This window comes from Neomonachus schauinslandi, chromosome 13 (genome assembly GCF_002201575.2).
Source record: "Neomonachus schauinslandi chromosome 13, ASM220157v2, whole genome shotgun sequence".
Classification (NCBI taxonomy): Eukaryota; Metazoa; Chordata; class Mammalia; order Carnivora; family Phocidae; genus Neomonachus; species Neomonachus schauinslandi.
Genome location: NC_058415.1, coordinates 90,573,177 through 90,598,899, shown reverse-complemented (window position 1 = coordinate 90,598,899; position 25,723 = coordinate 90,573,177). Strand labels below are relative to the sequence as shown.

Below are 25,723 nucleotides of genomic sequence, written 5' to 3'. Positions count from 1 at the left end.
TCAGCCCAGGAGCCGCCCCAGCCAGCTGTGTGTGGCCTTAGCCAGCCCCTGGGTCTCGCTCGCCCCTGGTCCCCCATCTCTGCCTTGAGGGGTACCCCGTGTCCTGCTCCACACACGGGCTCTCAGTCACAGGTTAGAAAGGGGTCTGGAGGAAAACACAGGAAGTGCCACTTAAAGTAAGCGGCCACTGCCATAACAGGAAGTGCCGCTTAAAGTAAGCGGCCACTGCCATAACAGGAAGTGCCACTTAAAGTAAGTGGCCACTGCCATAACGAGCCCCTGAATCCGTTAGTCCCACGGTTTCCTTATGACACTTAACGAGGGGACCTGGGGTCTCCTGGGAAGAATTTAGGGTCCCTCACCCAGGAGCCCTGGGGAGCCGAGGTCAGTGGTGGGTGGGCTGCCGGCCAGGACCGAGTCACTGAACGAGGGGCCCCCTCCTGCCCTGTGCCCGCAGGTCCCAAGATGGTGGCCGTGCAGAATTACCATGGCAACCCAGCTCCCCCCGGGAAGCCAGTGCTGACCTTCCAGACGGGCGATGTGATCGAGCTGCTGAGAGGCGACCCCGAGTCTCAGTGGTGGGAGGTGGGTCCTGGGGCCCGGAGGGGCAGGTCTGGGGGTCAGGGACCATCCCCGGTGGAGGGAGGCAGGCTGTGAGCAAGTCCGGAGTTCTCTCCCAGGCAGGAATTCCAGGGGTCCCCAGCCCTGTGTTCCTTGGGGTGTCCGCTTTCACGGGCCGAGCACAGCATCCCCTCCCGTGTGCCTCCTGCTGGGGTGCGTCCTGCACACCCTCCCCAAGGCTCTGCCCACCTCCTGCCTACCTGCCTAATGCAGGTCAGAACTGCAATGGGGCAATCAGGTGTCGTGCTGGCCCCAGGGGGGTGGGGGACCCTGTGACTTCCCCCAAGGAGCTGCTGTGTGGTGGAGCAGAGACAGACGGGGACACGGTGTCCCGGGATGGTTACGGTTCTGAGCCATGAAACTGTTCTGTGGACAGGCCCACAAAGGCGGAGCTCTCCTGCGCCCACCTGCCCCTGGGCACCCGAGACCCACAGGGGTCAGCATGGTGCCACGGGAGCTCGGGGCACCCGGCCCAGCCTGGCCGGCCGGGGGTGACTGAGACCTGCTTAGAGTGAATGTTTGTTATGTTCCTGTGACTGTTACCGCCATCACTGTTGTTTTGTGATGGTCATTTGTCACTCCGTACTTACAGATGAATTTATTGTGTTAGACCACACCTTCACATAACTGGAGATTCGGAAGGTGCAGAAGGGGGTCTGCAGTATAAAGTCTCTGTCCCACTCTGACCCCAGCTGCCCAGTTCCCAGGCCCAGGTGTCCCCAGAGCCATCGGTCCTGGGTGGCCTTGCAGAGAGGCTTTGCCAGTGTGAAAGGGGGAGGCCGAGGAGGAGCGACTGGGAGGACTTTGGGAGCCCCGGCCCCTGCAGACCCTCCCAGGGTTCTATCAGATGCCCCCGGTCCACACGCCCCTTCAGTTTGAGAAACACCTTGTAGATACAAGGACTGGAGAGCAGCTGGGGGTGGGGCTCTAATCCCAGCTCCGAGCAAGTCTCTCAACTACTTCTCTGGGCCTCAGTGTTCTCATCTGTAAAGTGGGGACGCCACCCGCCTTCCTGCCCGGCGGTCATGAGGTCAGCTGAGGCTACAGCGGGGAGCGCTGCCGACACATGCTCTTCTTAGGACCTGCCCTCACCCCGTCCTTAGGATAAGCTGAGCCGCACGGCAGTGCCCGCTGCACCCCCTCCCACTGGCCCGGCCCGGCCCCCATCGTCTGTCTCCTTCCAGGGTCGGCTGGTGCAAACCAGGAAGTCAGGCTACTTTCCTAGCTCGTCCGTGAAGCCCTGCCCCGTGGACGGAAGGGTAAGCACTTCCCACAGAAGCTTCTGGAGTGGCCAGGAGGCTGGGGCTTCTGAGGGCTGTCTCCTCACTCGGGGCATCTGGGCTTGGTCAGCTCATCCTTGCTGAGTAGCCATTGCTGGCCCTGGAGCTGGGGGTCGGGGGGCGCTGAGGGGCAGGGGGTGCCCTCGGTCTGAGGGGCTCGGCCAGTTGGGTGCTACATTTCTCGTGGTTTTAGAAACACAAAAATGGGCATTTCTGCAGCAGTCGTAATCGACGGAAGACCAAAAATGTCACCTTTCTCCAAATTTTAGGGACTCTGTAAGTCTTCTGGGACTATTTTACAGCCCCAGGGAGAAGAGGACTCCCCTGAACGTTGGAATTCAGAGCTAGACTTTAGGAAATTTGGAAAAAGGCCTTTCATCTGAGTAGTATGGAGCAAATCTTTCTCTGTTACAAAAGGCATCAAGCAGTCAGTCGGGAATAATGGAATTACCTCCACCCACCCTCTAAAAAAGGCATTCAAAAGTGCCGGAGGGAAATTTCTCCAGAGGGAGCGGGAGGTGGGTCCAGAACACCACGGGAGCCCCGGTGCACCCTCCAGGCCCCGCCTGGCCTCTGGCCCCATCCGCCAGTGTCAAGGGGACTGGACAGCGGAGGAGGAAGAGCATCACTAACTCACTGGGTGGCCTGGGGCAGGTCCCATCCCTGCCCTGGGCCTCAGTTTCCCCATCTACATGGTGAATGGGGTGGAAGGGGTTAGGTAGTCCATGAGGCCTTGCCTGGCCTGTGGCACAGTGAGGGGAGGCCAGGGTGGGGCCTCTGGCTGGTGAGGGGGCGGCATGGGGTCTCGGGGCTGCTTGGCCAGCGTGTGGCCCGTCACCTGGAGGAGAGGCTGCCGCCAGCCAAAGGACACCTGCCCTTGGGGCCCTGAGCCCGTCTGTAGCAAGGAACTCTAGCTGTAGGATGTGCTCCCGTCCCTGCTGGGACGTTCCTGCAGCCTTCTGTCACCTCTCCTTGGGGATTTGCACCCTATCAGTTGGTCGCTGCACATTCAATCAAACCCACTGGGACCTCGCAGTCCGGTGGCTCCGGGGCTAAGTCCACAGATACCACGGTAGCCAGTGCTGGGCCCGAGGGTCAGGTCGCTGGTCACAGGGCTCCTCTGGCCCCACTCGGGGCAGGACATTAACCCGAACATTCTCTCCTGCCAGCCGCCCATCAGCCGGCCGCCATCCCGGGAGATCGACTACACCGCCTACCCCTGGTGAGTGGGGCAGTTGCGGTGGCCCCGTGAGCCCGTGAGCCCGTGAGCAGGCCGGGAGGGGTCCCCCGGCTGCCTCTTGCTTGTGTCCAGGTTGGCTGAGCCCTGCTGGCCGTATGTCTCGGGGAGCCTGGGGGAGTCTTCTCTACCCCGAGGCAGGTTTTCCCCATCACGAAAACAGGTCATCGGGTTATCATTTGGAAGAATGAAGCCCCCCCCCCTTTTTTTAACATGAGCTTCATCATAGAAAATATAGGAAAGTGGGATATTTAAGGCCAAATGTGTAATCACACATGTACGCATGGAGCAGCTTGATGAGAACCGTGGCGCTGTTGGGATTAACGAGAGCATGAAGGTGGACGATCTAGGCACAAGTCACAGATACAGGTCAGCTCGGGGGGCCAGCTTTTACTGGTCTGCCTGCTGGCCCCCCGGGCTGCCTCGAAGGACTGGCCTTGTGGTCGTAGCTCCCTGTGTTCTGCATCCTGTGGTGGCCACAGAGCCATGGGCGGCTCAGGGGCGGTAAACCCCTACCCCACGCACATCTGGCCTTGAGGTTTCCATCTGGGGGCTCATCCTGTGCCCAGCGGTGCAACACCTGCGCCCTTGGGGTCCTGGCCTCCTCCGCCCCTGGGCTTGGCCTTCCCCTCCAAGCCTGAGATGCCGCAGGTCTGTCCGCCCGGTGCCATGTTCCCCGCACTCCTGTCCAGGGTCGAGGGTGCAGGACAGGCCTGTGATTTTCATTTGAGGGAGTGACAGAGAAGCTCCATTTCCGCTGTAGGTTCTATCTCAGCTGCACATTATTTCCCGCAGTCCCCAGTCGGCCTGGCGGGCGGTGCAGGTGGTAAGGGGTTTGTTTGGGAGGGGGCAGTGGGGCTCGCCTGGCTCTCTCCAGGGTGGCTTCCCTTCAGGGAGGCGGCAGCCTGTCAGTCTGTGCAAAACCCATCGATGTCCACGGGCTCCCGTGCGTTGCAACAAAAGTAGAAAATCCACACATGAGCGTTTATGACTTGCTGTTCCAACAGCGAAAACTTAGAAATTTGCTCTAATGCTCATGTTGCTCGAGCCCCCCTTGCAGACCAGGTTCTGTAGAAAGCTCCCGGGGGCCGGGCTGGGGCCTGGGGGCCTCATTCCTCCCCACGACGATGTCACCGCACGAGTGCCCCTCCTGCAGGGGCTCAGGTGGCTCATGATGCCCGTCAGCGCTGTTGCAGAGGCCTGGTGTCCTCCAGGCAGTGCCAGTGTTAACCTCCGGCCTCGTCCCACCTGCTAGGTTTGCGGGCAACATGGAGAGGCAGCAGACCGACAACCTGCTCAAGTCACACACCAGCGGGACCTACCTAATCAGGGAGCGGCCGGCCGAGGCAGAGCGCTTTGCCATAAGCATCAAGTACGTGGTGGCCCGCGGAGCAGGGAGACCTCTCCCCCAATGCCACTCCGAACCACGAGCCCACGTCCCTCGTGGGTGGGGGTGGCCATGGACTTCATTGCCCTAAGCAGGACCCTTTTGAGATGAAAGCCTGTCAGTGGGTCTGCACAGTGTAGCTGGCCCGGGACACGTGTGAAGGCCCTGCCCAAAGCCACGGGGTGGGCTTGGTCCCACGTTTTTCAGGTTGTGGGCAAGGGTACTATGGGGGTTAGGGGCCGGCAGCCCCGCTGGTGGGCTTTGGAGAGAATGGGAAGGTCACACCACTATGGCTTCGCGGCTTCGGCCAGTGGCCTTTGATCTGGTTGTCCTCTGCCCAGAAGCTGTCCTCTCGTGCATCTGCCACCACCCCTTCGGAAGAAGGAGTCTGCCTGGTGGCTGGGCACCATCGGCATAGGATGCCCACTGGACATCTTGGGTCAGGCCCCTGGCAGCCCACATCCAGCAAATAGGGGCTGTCGGCTGTGATGACCCCCAAGGTCTGGTCTGGTCAGCTCTCGACTGCCGCCCCTCAGGGTGGCCTGTGTCCAGGGAAGGCCTCCACTGGTCTGCTGGAGGTCAGAATCCCACAAATGCTTGGAGCGTGAAACAAGCCCACCGGCTCTAAAGTAGTGGGAGCAAAGGAGACCAGCGTCGGAAGGGACGATGTCCAGTGCAGGAGCTGGACGTGGCCCAGGTCCCTGGTGAGCAGGCCCTGCTCCCCAGCAGAGGTTCCCGCACACCTGTCATGGGCCCAGGGAGCATCACGGACAGTGACAGCGGAGTGCAGGCCGAGGGGCAGGTCCGTGGTGCGGTCAGCCGGCCAGCACCAAGCTGGGAAGTGGCAGAGACCGCACTCATCTGATGGGAGATCACCTGGCACCTTCTGGGTGCCTGGCCTGCAGGGCTCCCCCGTGGGGCTGAGACCGGCCCAGGAGCTGGGGGTGGGGTGAGCACCCCCACCCCCCGCCGCTGACTTTCAATCCCGGAGAAACTGTGGGTGGTCTACAAAGGCTCCCCTAGGAGAGGCCGCTGGCCGGATTGGATTATCTGCCAGTTGTTTGTTTCATTAACCAATTTCCAGTTGTTAAACCAACCTTGCATTCCTGGAATATCCCACTGGGTGTAGTGCGGAGTCCTTCTCAAATATTTGGTTTATGTAGGGATACACGTGGGGAGAGATTCAGCTTGCTGGTGGTTTGCTGAGGACTTTTGCATCTATAGTCATAATGGTTGTTGGTGTGTTTCCTTCTCTTGGGGTGTCTGTCTGGCTTTGGTACCAGCCGGCGAGGGGTTGGAGTGGTATTTGGGGAGCAGGGGGTATGAGGAGGCTTTTCTGTAAGGTCACATTTGAACGGACACCCGAGGATGCAAGCCCAGGAGGTGAGGATGGTGGGGGGCAGCTTGGGCTTGTGCTTGGCCTAAGTCATGACCTCCATGGCCCGAACACTCTGCCCAGGTTCAACGACGAGGTGAAACACATCAAGGTGGTGGAGAAGGACAGCTGGATCCACATCACAGAAGCGAAGAAATTTGAAAGCCTCTTGGTACGTGATCCTGTGGCTCCCGTGGCCTGGTCCATGGGGGTCAGGGGAGGGCCTGGGGGTCCCACCGCCGCCAGACCAAGAGAAGAGGCCCCCTGCACCCTGCTGTCTGCAGGCCACGCTCACAGAGGGCCAAGAGCCCGGTGGGGCTTCTGCATCACTGGGGAGGATCTAAGGAAATGGGTCTGGAGGGCTCCTCGGGACAGTTCGGGCCTCATGACAGCCCCCGCATTGGGACTTCTGCCCCCGAAGGGTTCACCTGGGTGGACAGTGAGGGGAGGGCCCGCCTGCCCTGCCTGCATCCCTGCAGCCCAGCTCCCACACGCCCCCGCCGCCCCCTCCCCAGCCAGAACGCAGGTAAAACCACAGGCCTTCTTCACAGGATTTTAAAGTGAGACCTGTGGTATCTTTCCTAACTTACAAGCATTACGTGTATCTAGAAGATCTGACTCGAGCACCTGAGCCCTTAGACGGCCCTCTGTGGCCGCAGAAAAGCACAAAGTAAAAAGTATCCACAGTCTCCCACCCCCGCCAACCCCAATGTTAACATTTCAGGGTGAGTCCTCCCGACCTCGAAGAATAGCTTAGGTGTGGTTTATATCACGGTTTTCAAACCAAACCGTTGGCCACACTGTGCTCTCAGCCTGCTTTTCAACGTGATAAACTTCGCCGTGGGCACAGCCCTCTCCTGTCCGGGCCGGTAGCCACACGGCGGCCGGTCGCTGGCACCTGCTGGTCTTTCGGGAAGCCCTTCCTTGGTGCCGAGCGTGTGGGGTTGCAGGCTTTCTCCATCAGAAAGCGCTGCGGTGAGCCTCCGAGTGCCGGTCTTGGCTTTCACCCCTGATTTCCCTTGAGCAGCTGCTGGAGAGAGACTGCTGGCTCGGAGGTCTTTGCGACCCTGACCACCCACCCTGGGTGGGGTGCTGGGCGGAGAGGACGAGTGCCAAGTGAAACGGGGGAGAGGGAGGCCAGGGCACCTGGGAGGGCTGCCTGGAGGCGGTGAGAGCACCAGCGAGCGCGTGTGTCTTGCAGGAGCTGGTAGAGTACTACCAGTGCCACTCGCTCAAGGAGAGCTTCAAGCAGCTGGACACCACGCTCAAGTACCCCTACAAGTCAAGGGAGCGCGCGGCCTCCAGGGCCTCCAGCCGGTCCCCAGGTAATGCCCGCGCCCGCCCGGCACACCAGCGCTCACTCTGCCCATTTCCCACGGCCCTGGCTTCACCGCCTCCCTGCCCTTGAGGAAGGCTTTCTGTGGGACCGAGGCCAGGAGCCCCTTCCCCGTCCCCACCCCCAGAAACCCATCACAGCCCCCTCCTGAGCCAGGGTGTCCTGGCTGGTCTGCGGGACAGGCGGGGAGTGCGGGCTCTGAATGGCTCTGAATGGCCGCTCCGGGCCTTGGCACCCATGCCCAGAGTCAGCACGGGGAGAGAGCAGGGCAGGCCCCATCTGTCCTTAGATCTCTCCCTGCGCCCCAGCCCCCCGGGGGCCTTCACTGTGAGGGAGCTGGAGCTGGTGCGTCCGTTTGTGGGCCGGGCTCCACGGCTCAGGACAGGGGGGCGTCTTGCTTCAGGCCCACCGGCAGTTAGAGGCAGGGCGAGCCCACGGCTGTCCGCTGCACCACCCCGCGTCCCCAGCCGCCAGGGCAGAGCAGGGCAGGAGAGGAACAGTGGACCTTCAGCGGGCAGCTGGTGTGCGCGGGGCGAGAGGCCGGGCTCCCTGCATGAATAGTTTCCGAGAGCCTGGAGCCAGCCCGCCCGCTGGGAGGAGGTGGTCCAGATTCTCCAGGGAACAGGCCCAGAGAGGCGGTGGGAGGGGCAGCTCGGAGGCCGCCAGGCTGCGCCCCGCAAGCCCCGGGCAGGCCCGGCCCCACGCACCCTGCGCTCTGCCTGCATGTGCCTGGGCACGCACGGGCCCGCTTTCACGTTCTTTCTCGCCTCTTTGCAGCTTCCTGCGCCTCCTACAACTTTTCTTTTCTCAGTCCTCAGGGCCTCAGCTTTGCTTCTCAGGGCTCCTCCGCTCCCTTCTGGTCAGGTACCACTGGCGCTCGGGGCGTGGGGGGGCCCGGCCTGCCCCCCGCTGGCCTGCAGCCCCCGCCCGCAGCAGCCCGCAGCGGCCTGCAGCCCGGCGCGGGGCGGGGCCGAGGGGCCAGGGCCAGGGACGGGAGGGGCCGGCCGCCAGGGCAGGGCTGAGGATGCGGTCAGGCTTGGCGCTGCCTCCCTCACTGCCGTCACCTCTCGGACTCGCGCACCCCAATGGCCACTCCCCAGCTTGGCAGCCCCTGTCCCTCCTGGCTCGTTGAGAGCTTTGCCTCTGGCAGCGGCAAACAGCTGGGCGGCCACCCTCGGGGCGAAGGCGGGAGCAGATCGGGCGGGCCCCACCGGGCGGGCCCTGGAGGAAGGGGGACGGGGTGTCAGTCGGCCACGCTGCCAGAGTCAGAGCCCCTCCCCAGCCGCTGTGTGCGTCCCCTCCATCACGGATGTTGTCCCCTGCTCAACGGGGCTCCGGGGCCCCCCACTGAACTGGTCTAGTTAGGTGTCTGGTTTGGTTTGGGGATCTGGAAGTCGGGCCCCGGGACCCTGGGGTCTGGCTCCAGGTGCTCCATCAGAGTGCAGGCTGGGAGCTGGGCAGTGGTCACTCAGCTGACCCCTGGCCAGGTGACACTTGTGCACCAGGCATGCAGGGGGAGGCCCTGCGGGAGTTGCAGTGGTCAGAACACCGGCCTCTGCTCTGACCCCATGACCACACTTGGCTGTGACGGCCCCCAGTGTGGCTGGCGACCGCTCTGAGCGCCTTCATGGGAGGCTCGAGGAGGCCATTGCCTGTGGGGCTAGGGGGAATAGGAGAACAGTCTGTGCCTTCGGAGCCTTTCTGCCAGACAGCCCTCCTCTCTGCACAGGGGGCCAGACACCAGGGGTCCACGCTTGGCCCCGCCGCCAGCTGTGTGACCCCGCCCATCTCCTCCAACAGTGTTCACACCCCGTGTCATTGGCACGGCCGTGGCCAGGTACAACTTTGCCGCCCGGGACATGCGCGAGCTCTCGCTGCGGGAGGGCGACGTGGTGAAGATCTATAGCCGCATTGGCGGGGACCAGGGCTGGTGGAAGGGCGAGGCCAACGGACGGGTAAGTGGGGCAGACATGGCCTGGCTCAGCCTGCGGGCCGGGCTTGGGCAGGCTGGCATCTCAGTGCAGCCTACCCCAGCACCATGCCCACACCCCCTGAGCCACAGACTCGAGCTGCCCCGGTTGGAGCTGGATCCAGGCCCATCTGACTCTGTATCTGGGCTCAGGCCTGCTCCGTGGTCCTCTGTGGCCACAGCAGGGCCATGTGTTTCGTATGCACTCTTCATGTTACTTGCGTGTACCCAAGCCCTTTGTGCAGGCAGAGACCACAGGATGCGAGCAGGGCCCAGGAGTCCTCACTGGCCTCACTTATGTCATGGGGAGATGGGAAGGGGTACACCATGTTCCCACCCACCCTGCCCCTTCATGCTCGAGGACTCTCTCTTCCCTGTCCACCCTGTGACCCTGCAACACTCTATGGCCCCTTATTCCTGCACCCTGTCTGGACCCGATGGCTTTGACCTGTCTCTGTCAGAACTCACCCAGCAGGATACTGGAGCCCCACGTGGGGCAGATTTGGAAACGTCCAGCTATCCTTGGGGCTGCAGCTGCCTGCAGGCAGGCACGCTGGGCTGTGGAGGGTCGGCCTGCCTTGGCTCCCGTTGCCCACCATTCCGTGGCCAGGTGGTGGGAGCTGGTCTGCCTCCACCTAGCATGTTGGCTGCCCTTTGGAGGCCTGGGGTCAGATCCATTTTCCACCCCACATCCCTTCAGAAGTGTGAGGCCACCGAGTCCTGGGCAGCTGACCTGGAGGGCTGAACCACTAGCTCTCAAAGTGACCCTTAGGGCGCCAGCACTGGAGGTACCTGGGGCTGTAATTCAATGAGCACATACCTGGGTCCTCCTCACCCAGATCCTGAAGGTCAGGAATAGACGAGTTTCCCAGGTGATTCAGAACTACTGGCTTAGAGTATTACTAGATATTCCTGTTGCTTTGACCCTGTTGTGAAGTGTTTCTTTTTGTCTGTGGCAGTTCTTCTTGCTTTAAAGTCGACTTTGTGTTGTTAGAGCAAGCCAACTTTTTTTTGTGGGGGGGGAGTTAGTGTTGTATGTGGCAGACTTCATTCTCTATTGCATTACTTTCAACTTTTTTGTATCCTTATATGTAAGGGAGATGTAAGATAAAATGTTATCTTAAACAGAGTTTTTAGAGCTAGTCTGTTCCTAACAGTCTCTGCCTTTTAATGTGTATGTAGCCCATTTACATTTACTGTAATTACTGAGCTGCTTAGATTTAAATCCGTCATCTTTCTGTTTATTTTCTATTTGTCACATCCATTTCTTCTTTTTCCTCTTTTCTTGCCTACTTTTGAATTAATCAGTATATACATATATATTTTTTTTTATTCTACTTCCTGGCCCCTTGGTGGCCATTCTTTTCCTATTATTTATTTAGGAGTTAATACCTTAGGGATTACAGCATGCACTCTGACTTCTGAGAGCCCATTTTAAATTAGTACTTTTACTACTTCCTGGATGATGCAAAGACCTTACAACTTTTGACTGTATTCATGTTCCTCCCAACTTTTGTGCAGGTTGTTGTCATGTATCTTAATTCTATATATTTTTCAGTCCCATGAGACATTATTTTTGTTTTAAGCAGTTAGTGTTTGTTTAGAGTTACCACCTATTTACCTTTCCCAGGGCTCCCCATTCCTTCATGCTTTCTTGTATTTCCACCCAAAATCATGTTCCTGCTGCCTGAAATTCCCTCTTCTAGGTATGTTTTTTAGTGTGAGTCTGCTACTAATAAATTCTTAGTTTTTGTGGGATCCGAACACCTCTTTATTTCGTTTTCTTTTTTTATGTTCTCGTTATAAAACGTTTGTAATGTATTTGACACAATTTCAAACCTAAAGAAAAGTTGCTGTAGCACAAAGAGCTCTCACATGCCCAGACTTACCAATTAAGAGTGGTTTGCATGTTTGCTTTATCATTTGTGTTCTCCCTCCCTCTCTGCTTATTTTTCTCTTAACCATTCGATGGTAAATTGCAGAAGTCCTATCCCTCCCCCCTAAACCCCTTAGTACTTCAGTGTCCTACGATCAAAGACATTCCCCTTTGACAGAATATGATTATCTAATCCACGGTCCATATTCAGATGTCACCAGTTGTCCCAACTGTGTCTTGTCTACCTAAATGAATTGCATTTGCTTGCTATGGCCCTCAACTTTGTTCTAGAACAATCCTCAGCCTTTCTTGGTCTCACATGACTTTGACATTTTTGAAGAGTACGGGTCAGTTATTTTTGTAGACTTTTCCTCCATTTAAGTTTGATATTTCTCCGTGATTAGGTTATATATTACGTATTTTCAGTGGGAACATAATGCAGATGTTACATCCTTTTCAGTACTGTAGTGTGTTATCCAGAGGTATATAAGGTCAGTTTGTCCTATTATTGTGACATTAATTTTGATCATTTGGTTAAGGTGATATCTGCTGAGTCTCTCCACTGTGAAGTGACTGTAATTAATCAGTAATCTCCAGGGTAATACTTTGAAATTATTAAATATCCTGTTCCACATTAAACTTTCACCTACTAGTTTATCATTATCATTCATTGGTGAATTTTGTCTCATCACTTATTCGTATCGTGGTTGAAAAACAGTGATTTTCCAGCCATTGTTTCTTTAGCACTTATTAGGGGACATTGTGCTGTAAGGAACACCCTTCTCTTCTCTTGGTCATCCCCCGGGGGGTGGGGTCAGTCATCCCTCCAGTGAGAACGGCTTCCTTTTTGTGAAGAATCATGTTGAGCTCATTTTTCAAATAGTATTCTTTAGGGGATAAATTTGAGGCTAGCAGGTATTTTATTTTGGCACTTTGGGGATATCAGTCCATTGTCCCTGGTTCCATCATTTCTGTAAAGAGCTGGCCAACTTTTTTTAAAAGGGCAGGGAGGGGCAGAGGGAGAGAGAGAATCTCAAGCAGGCTCCACGCCTAGCACAGAGCCCAACTCGGGGCTTGATCTCACAACCCTGAGATCATGACCTGAGCCAAAATCAAGAGTTTGATGCTTCATTGACTGAGCCACCGATGTGCCCCAAGAGCCAGCCAACTTCTTAACATTGCTCCTCTGCAGGAAATGTCTCTATTACTCCCAGTGGGGCTTTACATATTAAAAAAAACAAAAACAAAACTCCGGTTTTTATCAGTTTTACTATAATGTGCCTGGGTGCGGTTTTCTCTGTATTCAGTCTGCTTGAAATTTGTAGAGATTTTTAAAATCTGTGGCTTGATGTCCTTTGTCAGTTTTGGACGTTTCTTCAAACAGTGTACCTGCTCTGTTTTCTTTTTTCTCCTGCGGGGGCTGTATTCACATGAGCGTCAGTTCTTTTCATCATGACCCAGATGTTATTTACCTTCTTTTACCTGTTTTTCACCCATTCCCTTATTTCCCATCCAGCTACTTTCCACTGGCCCGTCTTCCGGTTCACGAGCACTCTCTTCTGCTCTGTCTAATCTGTTGCTAAATTCTATTGGGTTCTCAATTTCAGTCATATTTTCCACATTAGGATTTCTATTTGATTTCTGGTTTCAGTTCACTGGTAAATTTTTATGCTTTATCCTCAGTTTCCTGAAACATATGTGTTGCAGTTATTTACATTTCCTGACTGATGATTCCCATCCCTGAATGACCTGTAGACTGGTTTCTGTTACCTGCGTTTTCTCTTAGTTTCTGTCACTGCGTCCTGACTGGATGATGAGCTTGTGAAGAAAACACCACTGAGGCTTGGGATGGTGTTATTTTCCTCCAGGGAGGATTTAATTTTTTTCTGGCTGGCAGGTTGAGGGAGAGCAGGTCATTGTGAACTGCTCTGGGCTGGTGCATTTGGGGATCGCTCCTACCCTGGGCTGCAGCTCCACCAGGCTTCTTGGTTAGAAGAACTCCACAATCTTTTGCAGGATCCCCAATTTCCATGAGCCCCTGCTGGCCTCACCCCAACATTGGTGCAGACACGTGCACACACACTCTCATGTATCCTGCCATCTTTTTCAGATCGGCTGGTTTCCTTCAACATACGTAGAGGAGGAGGGCATCCAGTGATGGCAACAACATGGACAGGACTCGTGGGTTTTCTTGGAAGAGTCCAGCTCTGAAGTCTGTCTCTAGCCCCGTGACACAGAGGGGACATGCCCGCCAACCTTCCCGTCTTCAACAGCCCATAGGGATGGGGAGGGTGTTCCGAATCCTAAATGCGAACTGGCCCACCATCCGCCTGCCCTCGGTGGCCTGTCCTGGGTACGCTACTTGTACATAGAGGCGAGTTGGGCCGGCCCCGCCGTGGCTGCCACCGCCAGAGTGCTGAGGAGGGGGAGCGCCGGTGGTGTTCTGAGCCAGGCTCTGGGTGACAGCTGAGGCCGGAGTTCATCTTGCCTCTGTCCTGTTGCGACAGACAGCATTCAGGAGCCTAGGTTTGAACAGCAGGTGCCATCCCAGGGAGGGCTTGAACAGCAGAGGGGACCCTCCCCCAGCCCCTTCTGCTCAGCCCTGATGCTCAGCCTGCCTGCTTTCTGCTGCTCCCAGGGGGAAGCTCTGGGCCTAGAGAGTCAGAAGGGACCGGAGCCAGGCCTTTTGCTGCAGCCCCTGCTCAGCCCCGGCTCAGCTCCAGCTGTGCTCGGATGTAGGAGAAAAGAGCACTGCTAGGGGGTCTGCGCGGGCCCCTTGACCTCCTCATGGCCCTCTGCACTAGGGAGGTGCAGAGACTGCCCAGGGCGGGTCCCTCTCTCAGGAGGGAGCTTTAGTGAACGATGAAGTTGCCGACCCTGCTCCCCAGTCAATGGTACTGTTCTTTGCCCTGAATCCCAGGCGTGTGTCTGTCCTGTCCTGCTGCCAGGTGGATACGCCTTCTGTAAATCCTGATGTGGGTGAGAAGAAAACAGAGTTTTCCCCTCGCTCGGGCTCTGCTGCTCACATTCCCCTCCGGGAGGAGGCCCCCGCCCAGCGCCCCCCAGCAGGTGGCCCCTCGGGGACTCTTGTGTCCTGCAAGGTGGTTCCTGAGGGTCTTCCCAGCTTTTGCACAGGATGTTAGTTCTAGCCCTTGGCAAGTCTTCCCCGTGCAGCCCATGAACTGGGCCCGTGGCCAGCTCGAAATAAGTGCTCTTGGGGGTGGCCTTACCCCCGAACTCCCCCTCCTGACTCCTCCTGGCCTTTTGAGCTCTGGCTTTCTTGTCCAGACCCTTTTACTCTGCCTGGATACTGCATCAGACCTAGGGATGTTGTCTCCCTGCAGGCTCTGTGCCACAGATGCTGGAGAAACCCGGGCTACACGTGTCCCCTGAACCTTGGTCAGCTGCCCCGCCCTGTGCAGGGGGAGGGGACTGGGCAAGGCTGGGCGTGGGGAAGGCTAGCCCCCACTGGGGTGGGTGCTGGTTGCCACTCTGCACTCCTGGGCTTCCTCCGAAATCAGCCGTGTGGCCTCCGGGCTCAGCTCACAGGCCCCATGTCCCGGAATGGGGAGGTGGTGGGGAGCGGGCGGGGACGGTTAGCAGCAAGGGCAAGAGAGAAGGTGGCCTGCAGAGGCTTGAGAAGCCAGGGTGAACAGGATCGTGTTTGGGGGCAGAGGGGCAGGGGGAGGGAAGGAAAGAGCTGGTCTCGGAGAGAGCAGCCCCCAGTCCCCATCATCAGGGTGCACCCAGCACTTTGCGCACAACCCTGGGCTCAGCCGGCCCAGCCATGAGCCTGGGGTCGGGGGGAGAACCAGCCAGGCCCTTTCGTGTTTACTGTTGTCAAAAGGGTTTTGTTTTGTTGTTTTGTTTTTGGTTTGGCTTGTTTGTTTTTTAAGGGAAGAAAACAGTTTGTAATTATTTCATCCAAAGCTCCCATTCTATATCTGTGAATAATAAGGAAGATATTTTATAATAGCAAGAAAATGATGTATATTTGAGGTCATCATGAAACAAGTCATCACGACAACGAGGGATACTGAGGGAACAGAAGTCGGAACCCTGGTTTTTGTGAATGTTTTGTTTTGTTCTTGTTTGTTTTGAAACATGTATGTGGTTTGGTTTGGTTTTGCACTGCATGAGGCAGGAGGGGAGGCGGGCCGGGGGCAGGCTGGGAAGCGGGTGGTTTCAGCAGGAGATGGGAGGCCCTCTCTAGGGGCTTTGGACCTGGGGCCTGAGATTAGCTGTGAACACTTAGGAGCCCGATGCATGCAGGTCAGGGATCTGGGGGTCCCACAGCTGGTGACGACCCCAAATGGAACACAAACTGTACATTTGCCACTAGGTTTTTTCAGACCACAGTTTTTATTGCAAATAAACCTAAGTTCTTTTCTGCAGGCATGGCTGGATCCTTCTGTGTGTGTCCAGCAGAGACTGCTCCACCCACACACTGTCAGCCCAGGGTACAGTGGCCTGGGTCAGGCATAGGCCTTGGGGGTGGCCCAGCCTCCTCCCAGCTGGCCCAGGTCCACGGGCTTCCTGTGCAGTGTCCCATGGGACCCTCTAGCAGCCATCAGAGGCAATGCCGCTGTCTTCCCATTTGGGGGGGATTCAACCCTAGCCCTACCGCTCAGGCACGTCCTTCAGCTCCTGAGCCTGTTTCTTTATATGTGTATGTCGGAGATAAAAAATAATACTTCTCTCTGGAGAGTGGGTCTGTGGCCTATGATAGAGAAAATCTAGTCAGGCAGAGATTGATTTCTCCCTTATGGAGAAGCAGTCCAGACAAGGTAGAGCAGGGTTGGCTTGGTGCCCCACCCCCCTACCCCAGGCTCCTCCCCTCTTCATCATGTGCCTTTATCCTTGCTGTGGCCTCATGGTCCAAGGTGGCTGCTGGAGCTCCTGCCATCAAGGCTGCGGGCAGAGGCAGAGGTCGACACAGTGCTTCCCTTCCCCTCCTTACCCAGAGCTGAGGCATATGGCCACTCCTGGCTGTGGTGGAAGATGGGGACTGCAGGACTTGAGCTGGACACATGGTCACACCTCCTCCCTATTACTGAGGAGACAGAAGAATACCATTGGGGTGGGTGACCAGCCCCAGGATCCACATCAGAGTTGTGAGGATCTCACTAGACTTGGAGTTGTGTTGGCGCTCAGCAAGTGTCAGATTTTGTTGCAAACCAGGGAGACAAGTACAGGTGTTTGAGGTGACCCCGAGAGTGGTGGATCCCACCCCAGCCCTGGTCTCCGGGACCCAGAGCCCCAGAGTCTGGCTCACTCTGATGCCCCTGAGAACCAGATGGGAGGCCTGCCTTTTCTGGAGCAGCCCCCTCTCTGAGCAAATTTCTCAGGCATGAGGCCCCGAGAGGCCTGGTTGTCCCAACACCCCCTCCCCCGAGAGCCAGCTCCAGCTCTGAGTTCTCACGCCCACGTGGGGGATGGACAGACCCAGACACTTGCTCAGCATTCCCCGGGCCAGTGGTCCCCGGCTGCCCTTAGCAGCGCTGAGCAAGTTGGAGAGAGCCCCGGGCCAAGAAGCAGAGGGCCGTGGTGCCTGGAGGGGAAGTGTGGGTGGACTTGGGGCTGCTGGGGAGCTTTGAGGGAGCGCCTCAACAGCACCCGCTGTGCGGTCCAGACCCAGGAAGGGTGGGAGGCCCCAGCCTGCTCAAGGGCCCCTGTGTGGATGGGGGCAGAGGCCAGGAGGGAAGAGGAGCATGTCTGCCTGAGGTCACTCCAGAACGTGGGAAAGCATCTCAGAGCTGCACACTTCTGGTCAGAGGGCCTGATGCCCATAGGGCTCTCAGGGCACCAAGGCATCATGCCCCTTAATTCTGACAGAGTGGACTTCCCTGGGTAGGGCCACTGCAGAGGCCGCCGTGTGGAGCTTTAGGGAAGTTCCCTGGACAAGACATGGGAACCACCCACTTTTGGAGGTGAGGTAGACACCTCTCTCCACTCCTGCACCACAAATCTAAGAATGCTGTATAAAACACAAGAGAGTAGAAGAGGCTGAGCTTGGAACAAGGTGACCTGTCCCAGAAAGAAGAGACACAAAGCCAGAGCAGATATTGGGAGCCAACACCAAGGTGGCTGCTAGGATCTCAGGCCCTCTGGGGTTGAGACCAGGGATTCCAACACTCAAGGCATTGGCTCCAGGACCTGGGAGGCCAGGAGCCAGAACTGGGTTCCTGCGCAAAAATGGGGATCTCGAGGAACACCTCCATCGTGAAAAGGAAATTAACACACATGGGTAAAACCAAAATCACAGAATGGGACAAAGATTTTGATTGGTTTGTTAGCTTTCCAGAAATAAAAGAATACAAAGGCATACCATACCCTCGGACAAATTAACACAGAATGGTTAACCCTGGACTTCCAAAGATAAAAAATCACGAATGTAGACAATTTAAAACTTAATGTCGTACCAAATAGATTTTAGAGCAAAACAAACAAAAGGTGTCACTAGAGTTTTAAAAGGCTTACAACATAATGATAAAGTTCTCATTTATTAGAAAACATCAGTTTTAAACTAGTATGCTTTTCATAATATAACCCCAAAATACATAAAGCAAAATTGACAGAAGAACAAAAAGAATGAGACATACCCACCATCATAGATGGGAGGTTTTAATACAACTTTTTCTCTTTATCTCTGTAACTGAAAAGTCAAGCAGACATTGAAACAAGAAAAAGTAAGGATAGAGAGTAGAATAACATAATTAGCTATTGCATGTACAGAACATTGTGGCCTCTTGCAGAGTACACATCATCTCCATGAAGATTTACCTCACACTGACCCAGAAAGCAGATGTCAGTGGATTTCAAATCCTATAGTTTAGCTTCTCTCACTCACCATGAGGCGTGAGGTTAGAAATCAGTAATGAAGGGGCGCCTGGGTGGATCACTCAGCTAAGCATCCAACTCTTGATCTCAGCTCAGGGTCTTGATCTCAGGGTCATGAGTTCAAGCCCCACGCTGGGCATGGAGCCTACTTAAAAAAAAAAAAAAAAATAAATCAGTAATAAAAAATACACAAGAAACGTCCATATGTTGGGCAAATTAAGAAACATACTTCTAAATAATTAATAACCAAAAAAGAAATTCAAGGAAATTATAAAATATTTCAAATGTATTTTTTTCTTTTTTTTTTTCAAATTTATTCTTAAATTTAAAAGGATAAAGATAGTTGATAACACAACTTGTAGTATACTACTGAAACTGAACTTGAACTGAAATTGGTGACCTTGACAGCTTGTATTACAAGAGCCAAGGACTGGAGGTAGGCTTTCCTTCTTTCAGGCTGAAACAAAACGTTGATTCCTTGAACAAAAGTTTTATGTCTCCGTTAAGCATGTTCAAATTATCTATTTAAAATGTAATTTTTCCAAGTAGAAAATTACAAACGTATTAAATGTGCACAAATTACAGGGTTTTGAAATTGCAGTTCTTGTTCCAATGGCTCTGTCCTCCTGTGACTTGTCTCCACCGTTGGAGGAGGGGATGGTGGTGGGGAGCTCCCATGATAAGATTTTACAACATTTGTGAGTTCAGCTTGGACTCCTATTCTTTGGTCATGGCTGTTGTGCTTATATTCCCTAACAATTTAGTTTTGGTCCTTTACTTTCCCTAGAAAAAGAAAACCCGCATGTGCCCATGGGATCTATGTGGGAGTTTTACTCAACTGGAATTCTCTCTGGATAATCATTCCACATCTTGACACTTAATGTGCTGTTGGAGCTGTAATCAGATGGGTGCAGCAGGACCCCCAGCCACAGTGCTCTGCAGCCCCACACCAATCAATATAAGGCTTGGTCTGTTAGGATTACGATCTGGCCATGGGTGATAGCCTATAAGACAAGAGATGGTTATTTCTTGCTCACCTAACAGTCTGGGTAGAGACCCTGGCTAACAGTGTCAGGGACCCAGGTCTTTCTGGGGTTTTTTTGGTCCCTTGGGTGTGCCCTCACAAGTTCACCGCATGGTCCAAGATGGGACTTCAGCTCCAGCCCCTGAATCTACATTCCAGCCAATAGGAAGGAGAGGGACAGGGAAGGGATATGACCATCTCTTTCGAAGAACACCTTCTGAAAGTTTCACTCACTAACTCCCATTGGCCATAACTTGGTCATATGGCCATACCTGGGCTGCAAAGAAGGCTGGGAAAAGTAGTCTTTATTCTGGGTCTGATTACCCTAAAAGGATGAGAGAATGGGGAAGGCAGGGAGGTGAATAGCCTCTGCCGACGAAGACCCATGACCATGAGGGGGTCTGTGGGGCAAAGACAGGTGGTCAGACCCCTTTGAGGCATGTCTTGCTGACGGATGAATAATCTTGGTTCATGGGGAAAAGAATGCTGAGCTTTCTCAGATTCTCCACGGTCCAAACCTACTTGGAATCTGAAAAGCACCCTGAATAATCCTCCATTCACTCACATAAGCGAGCTACACCTGTGTCGTGTAAGGGGGTCAAACCATGCACACTTGGAAGAGAACAGAGGTTTTTATTTCAACTGCCTCGGTGACTTTTTGGTCTGACATACTTTGTTTCTTAGGAGAAGAAATCTCTTCTGACACCCCCTCTAAACCCTAAACCCTAACCCACGTGCTGCATGCGTGCATCTGTTTCCCTCCCTGGTTAGTGAGCTTGGCAGGCTCAGCAGAAAAGGGGCAAATTGTACTCCCAGGGTCGAGACAGGCAGCCTGGCCAGGTGAGAGCCTCTTGTTTGTGGGTCCTGCACTCGGCTCCACCAGCTCCTGGGGAAGCTGTTGTCACCATTTGGGAAAGGTCACAGCTTTGTGTCACACTCCAAAGTAGGAATGTCCCGGACACCACTGAGACATCATGTCACAGAAATATTGAAAGCAGAGCAATGGGAAAAGGTGCACCAGGCAGGTGTCAGAGAAGGCAGAGAGACCATTGTTGGTATCAGACATAAACACTTTGGGGCAGAAAGCATTCTTGTGTGTAAAAATGTGGTACGTCGGAACCGGCTCGTGCCGGCTCCCAAGAGCCGGTCCTGTGTCCTCTTTCCAACTCCAGATTCAGTGACTCCTCACTGGCAGCTTGACACTGGCCCTGGTGAGAGTGTTTACACCAAAGACATCAGCCAACGCTCCCCACTGGATAAAGAGGTCCATTATTTTATGATAAAAAGGGACAATTAAATGTGAAGCTAGAACAATCCTGGAGCTTAATAGACTTCACAACATAGCCTTAAAATATAAAAGAAAAACTGGCAGAATTATAGGGAGAAAATGGATGCATCCTACTAGGAAAGGGGTCTTACGCTGCTCCCGGAAACCGAGACAAAGCCAACAGCCATCAGGAAGGAAGCTCCCTGCCAGGGGCATGTTCCGTGAGAAAAGTGTGAGCCCAGACTCTGAGCCCAGGCTGTTGGTCCCAGTGGGGATCCACCTCCCAGCCTGCCTGTGGGTTCGCTCTCTGGGCAGGTCCCTGTCCTGGGGCTGCACCCCGAACTCGGGGTCCAGCTCTCCCAGGGTGTCGTACTCACATGTGGCCACCAGGGGCGATGTTTCCCCGCAAGGCTCAGAGTCCTGGAGGGCTGACTGCCTGGGGGTGACCAAGCCCCCCACCGACCACCGTGAGCTGTTCCCCTCACCTAAGCACCTAGAGGGCTTTCAGATCCCAGGGCCAAGGACAGCTCTGCACAGGCCTCTTGCCCTCTATTCACAGCAAGACTCACATCCCCCTGATTGGATTGTTTTGGGGTGCTCTGGTCCCCCGCCCCGGAGCGGGAGAGAGGAAGCTGTCTTTACCTTGGACAATGCCTGGGGGTTCGGGTCAGGGGTTGAAAAAGCAAAACTCCCAGAGGCCAGCAGGGAGTGTGAAAGGGCAAAGTGACAGGGTAGGGACAGTGACCAACTGGACAAAACAGGCCCATCTAAGTGCCTCTGGCTAGGGTGTGGGCCCAGACCGGCCTGTGTGTCCCAGCTTTTCAAGATTTTGAAAGATCAAAGATTTTCAAGATCAAATCTGGATTTTTAGAGGAAATCTCCAGGGTAACACATAGGAAGATGTAAGCACAGCCTGAATCATGGGGGGTTGGGGGAGGCTTCCTGCCCCTGGGCGGCTGGGGTGAGAGCCTGGAGGGTGTGGCTGACGGGGCCGGGGGGCCGGGTGGTGTTGGTGGGGTCTCGTGCCCGTGGTCACTGTTTCCCCACCCTCGCCTCCCAGCACCCTCGGCAGGAAGATCCTCCAAAGATGCGTCCTGTCTCCCCACTGGACAGTTGTGGTGCCTGATGCCGGGGGGGCTGATCCCCGGCCGGGCCCCACTCGAACTCAGCAGCGGGAGTGACCAGCTCCACCTGCCACGTCGCCGCACCCACAGATAATCTGTGGGGCCAGTCGCCGGGTGAAGTGGAGGCCCCGGGCCCTGCACGAGGCGGCCTACCCCCTCTGTGTGTGTCCCAGGGGTCGAGGGACACGAGCTTCCCATTCCTGGGGACACCTGCATCCAGGTGGCCTCAGCCCTGAGTGTGTGGGGAGGGGGCAGGGGGTGCCCTGCCTCTGGAGAGGGACCACCACTGAGCCCCAGATGATGAAACATCCTGTCCTCATGAAAGCATGGGGGTAGTCGATACAGTGTTTTTAGGGTCTTTATTGGAAAAATAAAATCTCAGAAGTGTAATTCCAGCCCTCAAAGTTGTTCTGGAAACTTCCCTGCTCGCAGAACTGTCCGGGTCTGGCCCCCCTTGGCTATGTTCTGCCACAGTCATTTCTCTCCTCTGAGAGGACACGTGTAAAATGCTCAGCACGCTGCTTGCCTCCCCGTAGGGCCCCCAGGGCACCTCGCAGAGGCCCCGGGGGCCAGGCCGGGCGCCACCTCCCCCTGGGTCAGATGTCAGCAAGCGCTGCCCTGTTGGTATTTACTGTTCCTCTTCGGCAGGGCCTCGCACAGAGCTCCATGGAGGAGCCTCCTCCCCTGGCCCATCCCCCTGGATGTCTGCCCAGAGGGCGGCCTGCAGCCGCCTCGCTCTGTCCTGGAAGCCGGGCCAGCGGCGGGGGCGGGGGGCCGGCCGGGGCCTGTGGAGAGGGCCGTGCCGGGGAAGGAGGAGGCTGGGCCAGGTGCCCGCAGGCCAGGAGGCAGGCCACAGGGGAGGTCCAGGGCCAGGGTCCAGGGGGCAGTCCACAGGGGAGGTCCAGGGCCAGGGTCCATGGGCAGAGGGCGGGCTGCTGGACCGCAGGTAACCCCTCACCCTCAAGGGTCGACTGGGACTTCTCTTTGTGCCACGGTTTCCTTTAAAGTGCACCAAAAGTAGATAATATACAATAAATAAATTACACAACTTCCCAAAAACTGACACTGCAGGGGTTATAGTCCCTACCTCCCAGATGGGGAAACTGAGGCTGGGCCCAAGCTGGTATGGCAGGTTGGCAGCAGGAGCCTGCCTCAGTGTCCCTGGCTGGGGCCTGTGCACCTCTGGAGCCGGGCCCTCCAACACCCAGGGGAGATGAGGTGGCCCATTGCCCCCGCCCCCTCCCTTCCCCCCAGGCCTGAGGAGGGCTGATCGATCACATCTCCTACAGCGCTGACCCACAGCCAGGCCCGGCCTTCCAGCCACTGCCCCTGTCCAAAGTCCAAGGGCGACTGTGCCGCTTGCTCGGCTTGGGACAACTTTGCACCAGCTGCTCATCTTTGAGTGCAGGGCCGGGAGAGGTCTGGGCTGCCTTGGCTCCTGCCCTGGAGCTGCCGGGACCCCTGTGTCCCTCTCCCGTGCCCTCCTGTCTAGGGCTCTGATGGGGATGCAGCCACACTCCTTCTTCACCCTCCCTGACCCGTCCCTCACTGCATCGAGTGAGTGCAGGCTGGCCCCAGGCTGCTGGCTGGGCCCCCTATCTGCAGAGTGACCAGGACAGCCTCATGCTGGTGGGGCAGCCTTCCTTGGGGAGTGAGTGACAGTCTCTGTCCACATGAGGGGGACTGACAATGGTAGCAGCACCCGGCCAGGCCAGAGCCCGGGCCACCTCCTCAAAATGCTGGAAGGAAGGGCAGCTTGCTTGGGAGCGCCCCATCACAGCCAGCCTCATGGCCACCTCGCCCTCCGTCCCGCCCCAGATCTGTCTTGATCCTGAACCCGGAGCCCCTCAAGGGTCCTTAGTTGTCTCTGGGTCTTCTAGCCGTGCTTTGCATACAGTAGGTGTTCAGTAAGTGTAGAGGACAGACAAACTGGCAGCCAGACAGTCGGACAATTAAGAAATTGAAATAACGCAAATAAGAGCATAATTATTTATCTCATCTGTATTAATTACAGTGTGTGGCTCCTGCTATTTCCCCACTCTTAGTAGCCAGCATTACTCTATTGCTAATTTTTAAATTCTTTCTTTGATTTCTGCTATTTCCCCACTCTTAGTAGCCAGCATTACTCTATTGCTAATTTTTAAATTCTTTCTTTGATCCGTGGGGGAGGAGGTCCAATTTTATATCAACACCTGTTCTGATGCTTCGCACACCCAGGGGTACGTGTACGCAGTGTTCCTGCATTTCCTCTGGGCGTCTCCTCTGGGCATAGACGGAATGCCCTCGGCCCCCAGAGCTTGCTGTGTGGCCCAAGGCACGCTGGCTGCCCTCTCTGGTCTCAGTGCCCCCAGCAGTCAAATGGAGGCAGGCGTTCCTGGCCTGGGAAGCAGGGCACCCTGCCATGGCAAACCAGAGGCTCGGGACCTCTCACACAGCGACAGAGGGAGCCAGGAGCTCTGCAGGGCGGGATGCAGACGGCCGGACTTTCTGGCTTGCTTCTGAAGGCAGTGAGCACCCCTGCCCGGGAGTGAACAAGCTGCCGCTGGACGGGCAGGTGCTAGCTGGGGCCCTGCCTCACCTCGCCAAGGAGGCTGCAGGATGCCAGGGGGCCTGGCACGACCCTGTTGCTTACCCAGCACTTTGGCCCACCGCACATCTGTGCCAAGCGCAGCTCGGGGCATGGGGAGCACAGACGGGCAGAGGCAAGCAGGGGTGCTCAGGGCCACCGGCGGCATACCTGTAACCCCCGTTTTAGAGATAAGGGAGTGAGGTCACCCGCCCCATCACCCCCGTTCACAGGCCTGCTCTGCGGCCCGCCACGTTGCTGCCCGGGCCTGGGAGAAGCCACAGGCGGTGGGCGGTGCATCCCGGGCGGGCGGTGGGCGGTGACAGGGGCTGGCGGTGCGGCCAGGGAGGGGCCGGGGGCGGGGCCAGGGGCCGGGGTTCCGGCCGGGCCGCCCTTGGGAGGGAAGGAGGGTCCGGCACCCTGCAGCCCCCGGCCGGGCACAGGCAGGCCTCTGGGGGCCCAGGTACGCCCGGGGGAGGAGCAGGGCCCGGGCCCTCCCCCTGGGGGCGGGCGGGGTTGGGACAGGCCCCAGGCGGGCCAGGACTTCTCTCGGCCTCTGGCGGCAGTAACCATCTGGCTGGGTGGGCAGGACCTCGGGTCCCCGGGTGCGTGGCAGGGGCCTGGGCACCCACCCTGGCCTCCTTCACTGGGCGGAGGCTGGGCCAGCTCTCTTCTGCATCAGCCTCCCTCGCCCCACAGCCTTTGAGGGGGGCTCCTCTGGCTCCTGCTTCACGGCTCAGGTGAAGTTGTCGCTCAAGCCCCAACCCCGTCCCCCCCCCCCCCCCCCCCCCGCCCGCCCCCGGCCTGGGCTGTCCTGCACCCTCACCCCTGGTAACGCACGGGCCACTCTGCAGACCGGGCGGGAGAGAGTTGCAGGGGCAGGAGAGCAAGTTAATGTTGAAGCAGCTGCTTCTGGCGGTAGGGGCGCCCCCAGCCGGCCCCCAGCGCTGCCCAGCTGGGCACAGCCGGCCCCGCCGGAGCACAGGACGTGGGCAGCTGGCCGCTTCTGGGGCCAGCGGCTCCGGCGAGATTGGAGGGAGGGAGGCCAGGCCAGAGGCCGAGCAGGAGCGCTGGGCGGCGCGGGTGGGGGCAGGGGGGCAGGTGCCCGGCCTTGACCGTCCCCGGAACCACGTGACGCTGACTTTCCACAGGTAGGACACCACTCTTGGGGGCTCCTGGACGATTAGGGAACTTCGAGGACGAAAGGTAAGGACAGAGACAGGCCCAGAGGTGCACCAACCGTGCCCAGGGCACCTCTGCAAGCAGAAGGGCAGGTGGGCTGTCAGACCGTGGGGGCAAAGGGTGGTAGAGGGACTGAGATGCCCCGTCACCCCCAATCCCTCCTCTGCGAAGCCTTACACATCACAGCTCTCTGCCCCTCCTCTGCCCCCACTCACCTGGGAGAGTTCCCTGTGTGTGTGTTGGGGGGGGGTGGGCAGCCCTGACCAGCCTGAGCGCTGGGCCCCTAACCCCCGTCCCCCCCAATGAGTTGGTGGCTACCCCAGCCTCCCCTGCCCCAAACCAGGCCCTGGGAGAGCCTGCAGGCTTGGGCTGTTCATGGGCCTGGCCTTGCTCCCTAGCTGGGCCACAGAGCGGCCCTGTGACCTCGGCCACTGTGGAGGGCCTTCCTGTACTTTGGTCTCCTGCCCTGTAAAATGGGGACAGCAGTCATAGGGGTGCTCACTGAGAGCATCTTTTATTTGGCGTGCGGGACACTCTTGCAAACAGAGGTCAACGCTTCAGGTTAATTAGTTCATTAATATCAGTCATGGCTATTAATGCAGGTGGATTCACGACTAAATCCCTCTTACTTGTTCTGCC

General features: G+C 56.7%; 2 protein-coding genes across 2 annotated transcripts in view; both read left to right on the top strand.

The window, feature by feature from the left end:
• VAV2 (vav guanine nucleotide exchange factor 2) overlaps positions 1 to 15,475 on the top strand; it is a 136,427-nt gene extending 120,952 nt beyond the window's left edge. The window contains exons 21-28 of the mRNA XM_044920438.1: positions 458 to 585; positions 1,806 to 1,880; positions 3,071 to 3,123; positions 4,394 to 4,510; positions 5,985 to 6,072; positions 7,102 to 7,225; positions 9,037 to 9,191; positions 13,192 to 15,475. Of these exons, the coding sequence (XP_044776373.1) occupies positions 458 to 585; positions 1,806 to 1,880; positions 3,071 to 3,123; positions 4,394 to 4,510; positions 5,985 to 6,072; positions 7,102 to 7,225; positions 9,037 to 9,191; positions 13,192 to 13,239 (788 nt within the window). The 3' untranslated portion in view covers positions 13,240 to 15,475. The remainder of the gene's footprint in view (positions 1 to 457; positions 586 to 1,805; positions 1,881 to 3,070; positions 3,124 to 4,393; positions 4,511 to 5,984; positions 6,073 to 7,101; positions 7,226 to 9,036; positions 9,192 to 13,191) is intronic.
• A 9,084-nt stretch (positions 15,476 to 24,559) lies between these two features.
• SARDH (sarcosine dehydrogenase) overlaps positions 24,560 to 25,723 on the top strand; it is a 61,163-nt gene continuing 59,999 nt past the window's right edge. Inside the window, exons 1-2 of the mRNA XM_044920555.1 lie at positions 24,560 to 24,642; positions 25,054 to 25,108. The gene's annotated coding sequence lies outside the window, so the exon portion shown is untranslated. The remainder of the gene's footprint in view (positions 24,643 to 25,053; positions 25,109 to 25,723) is intronic.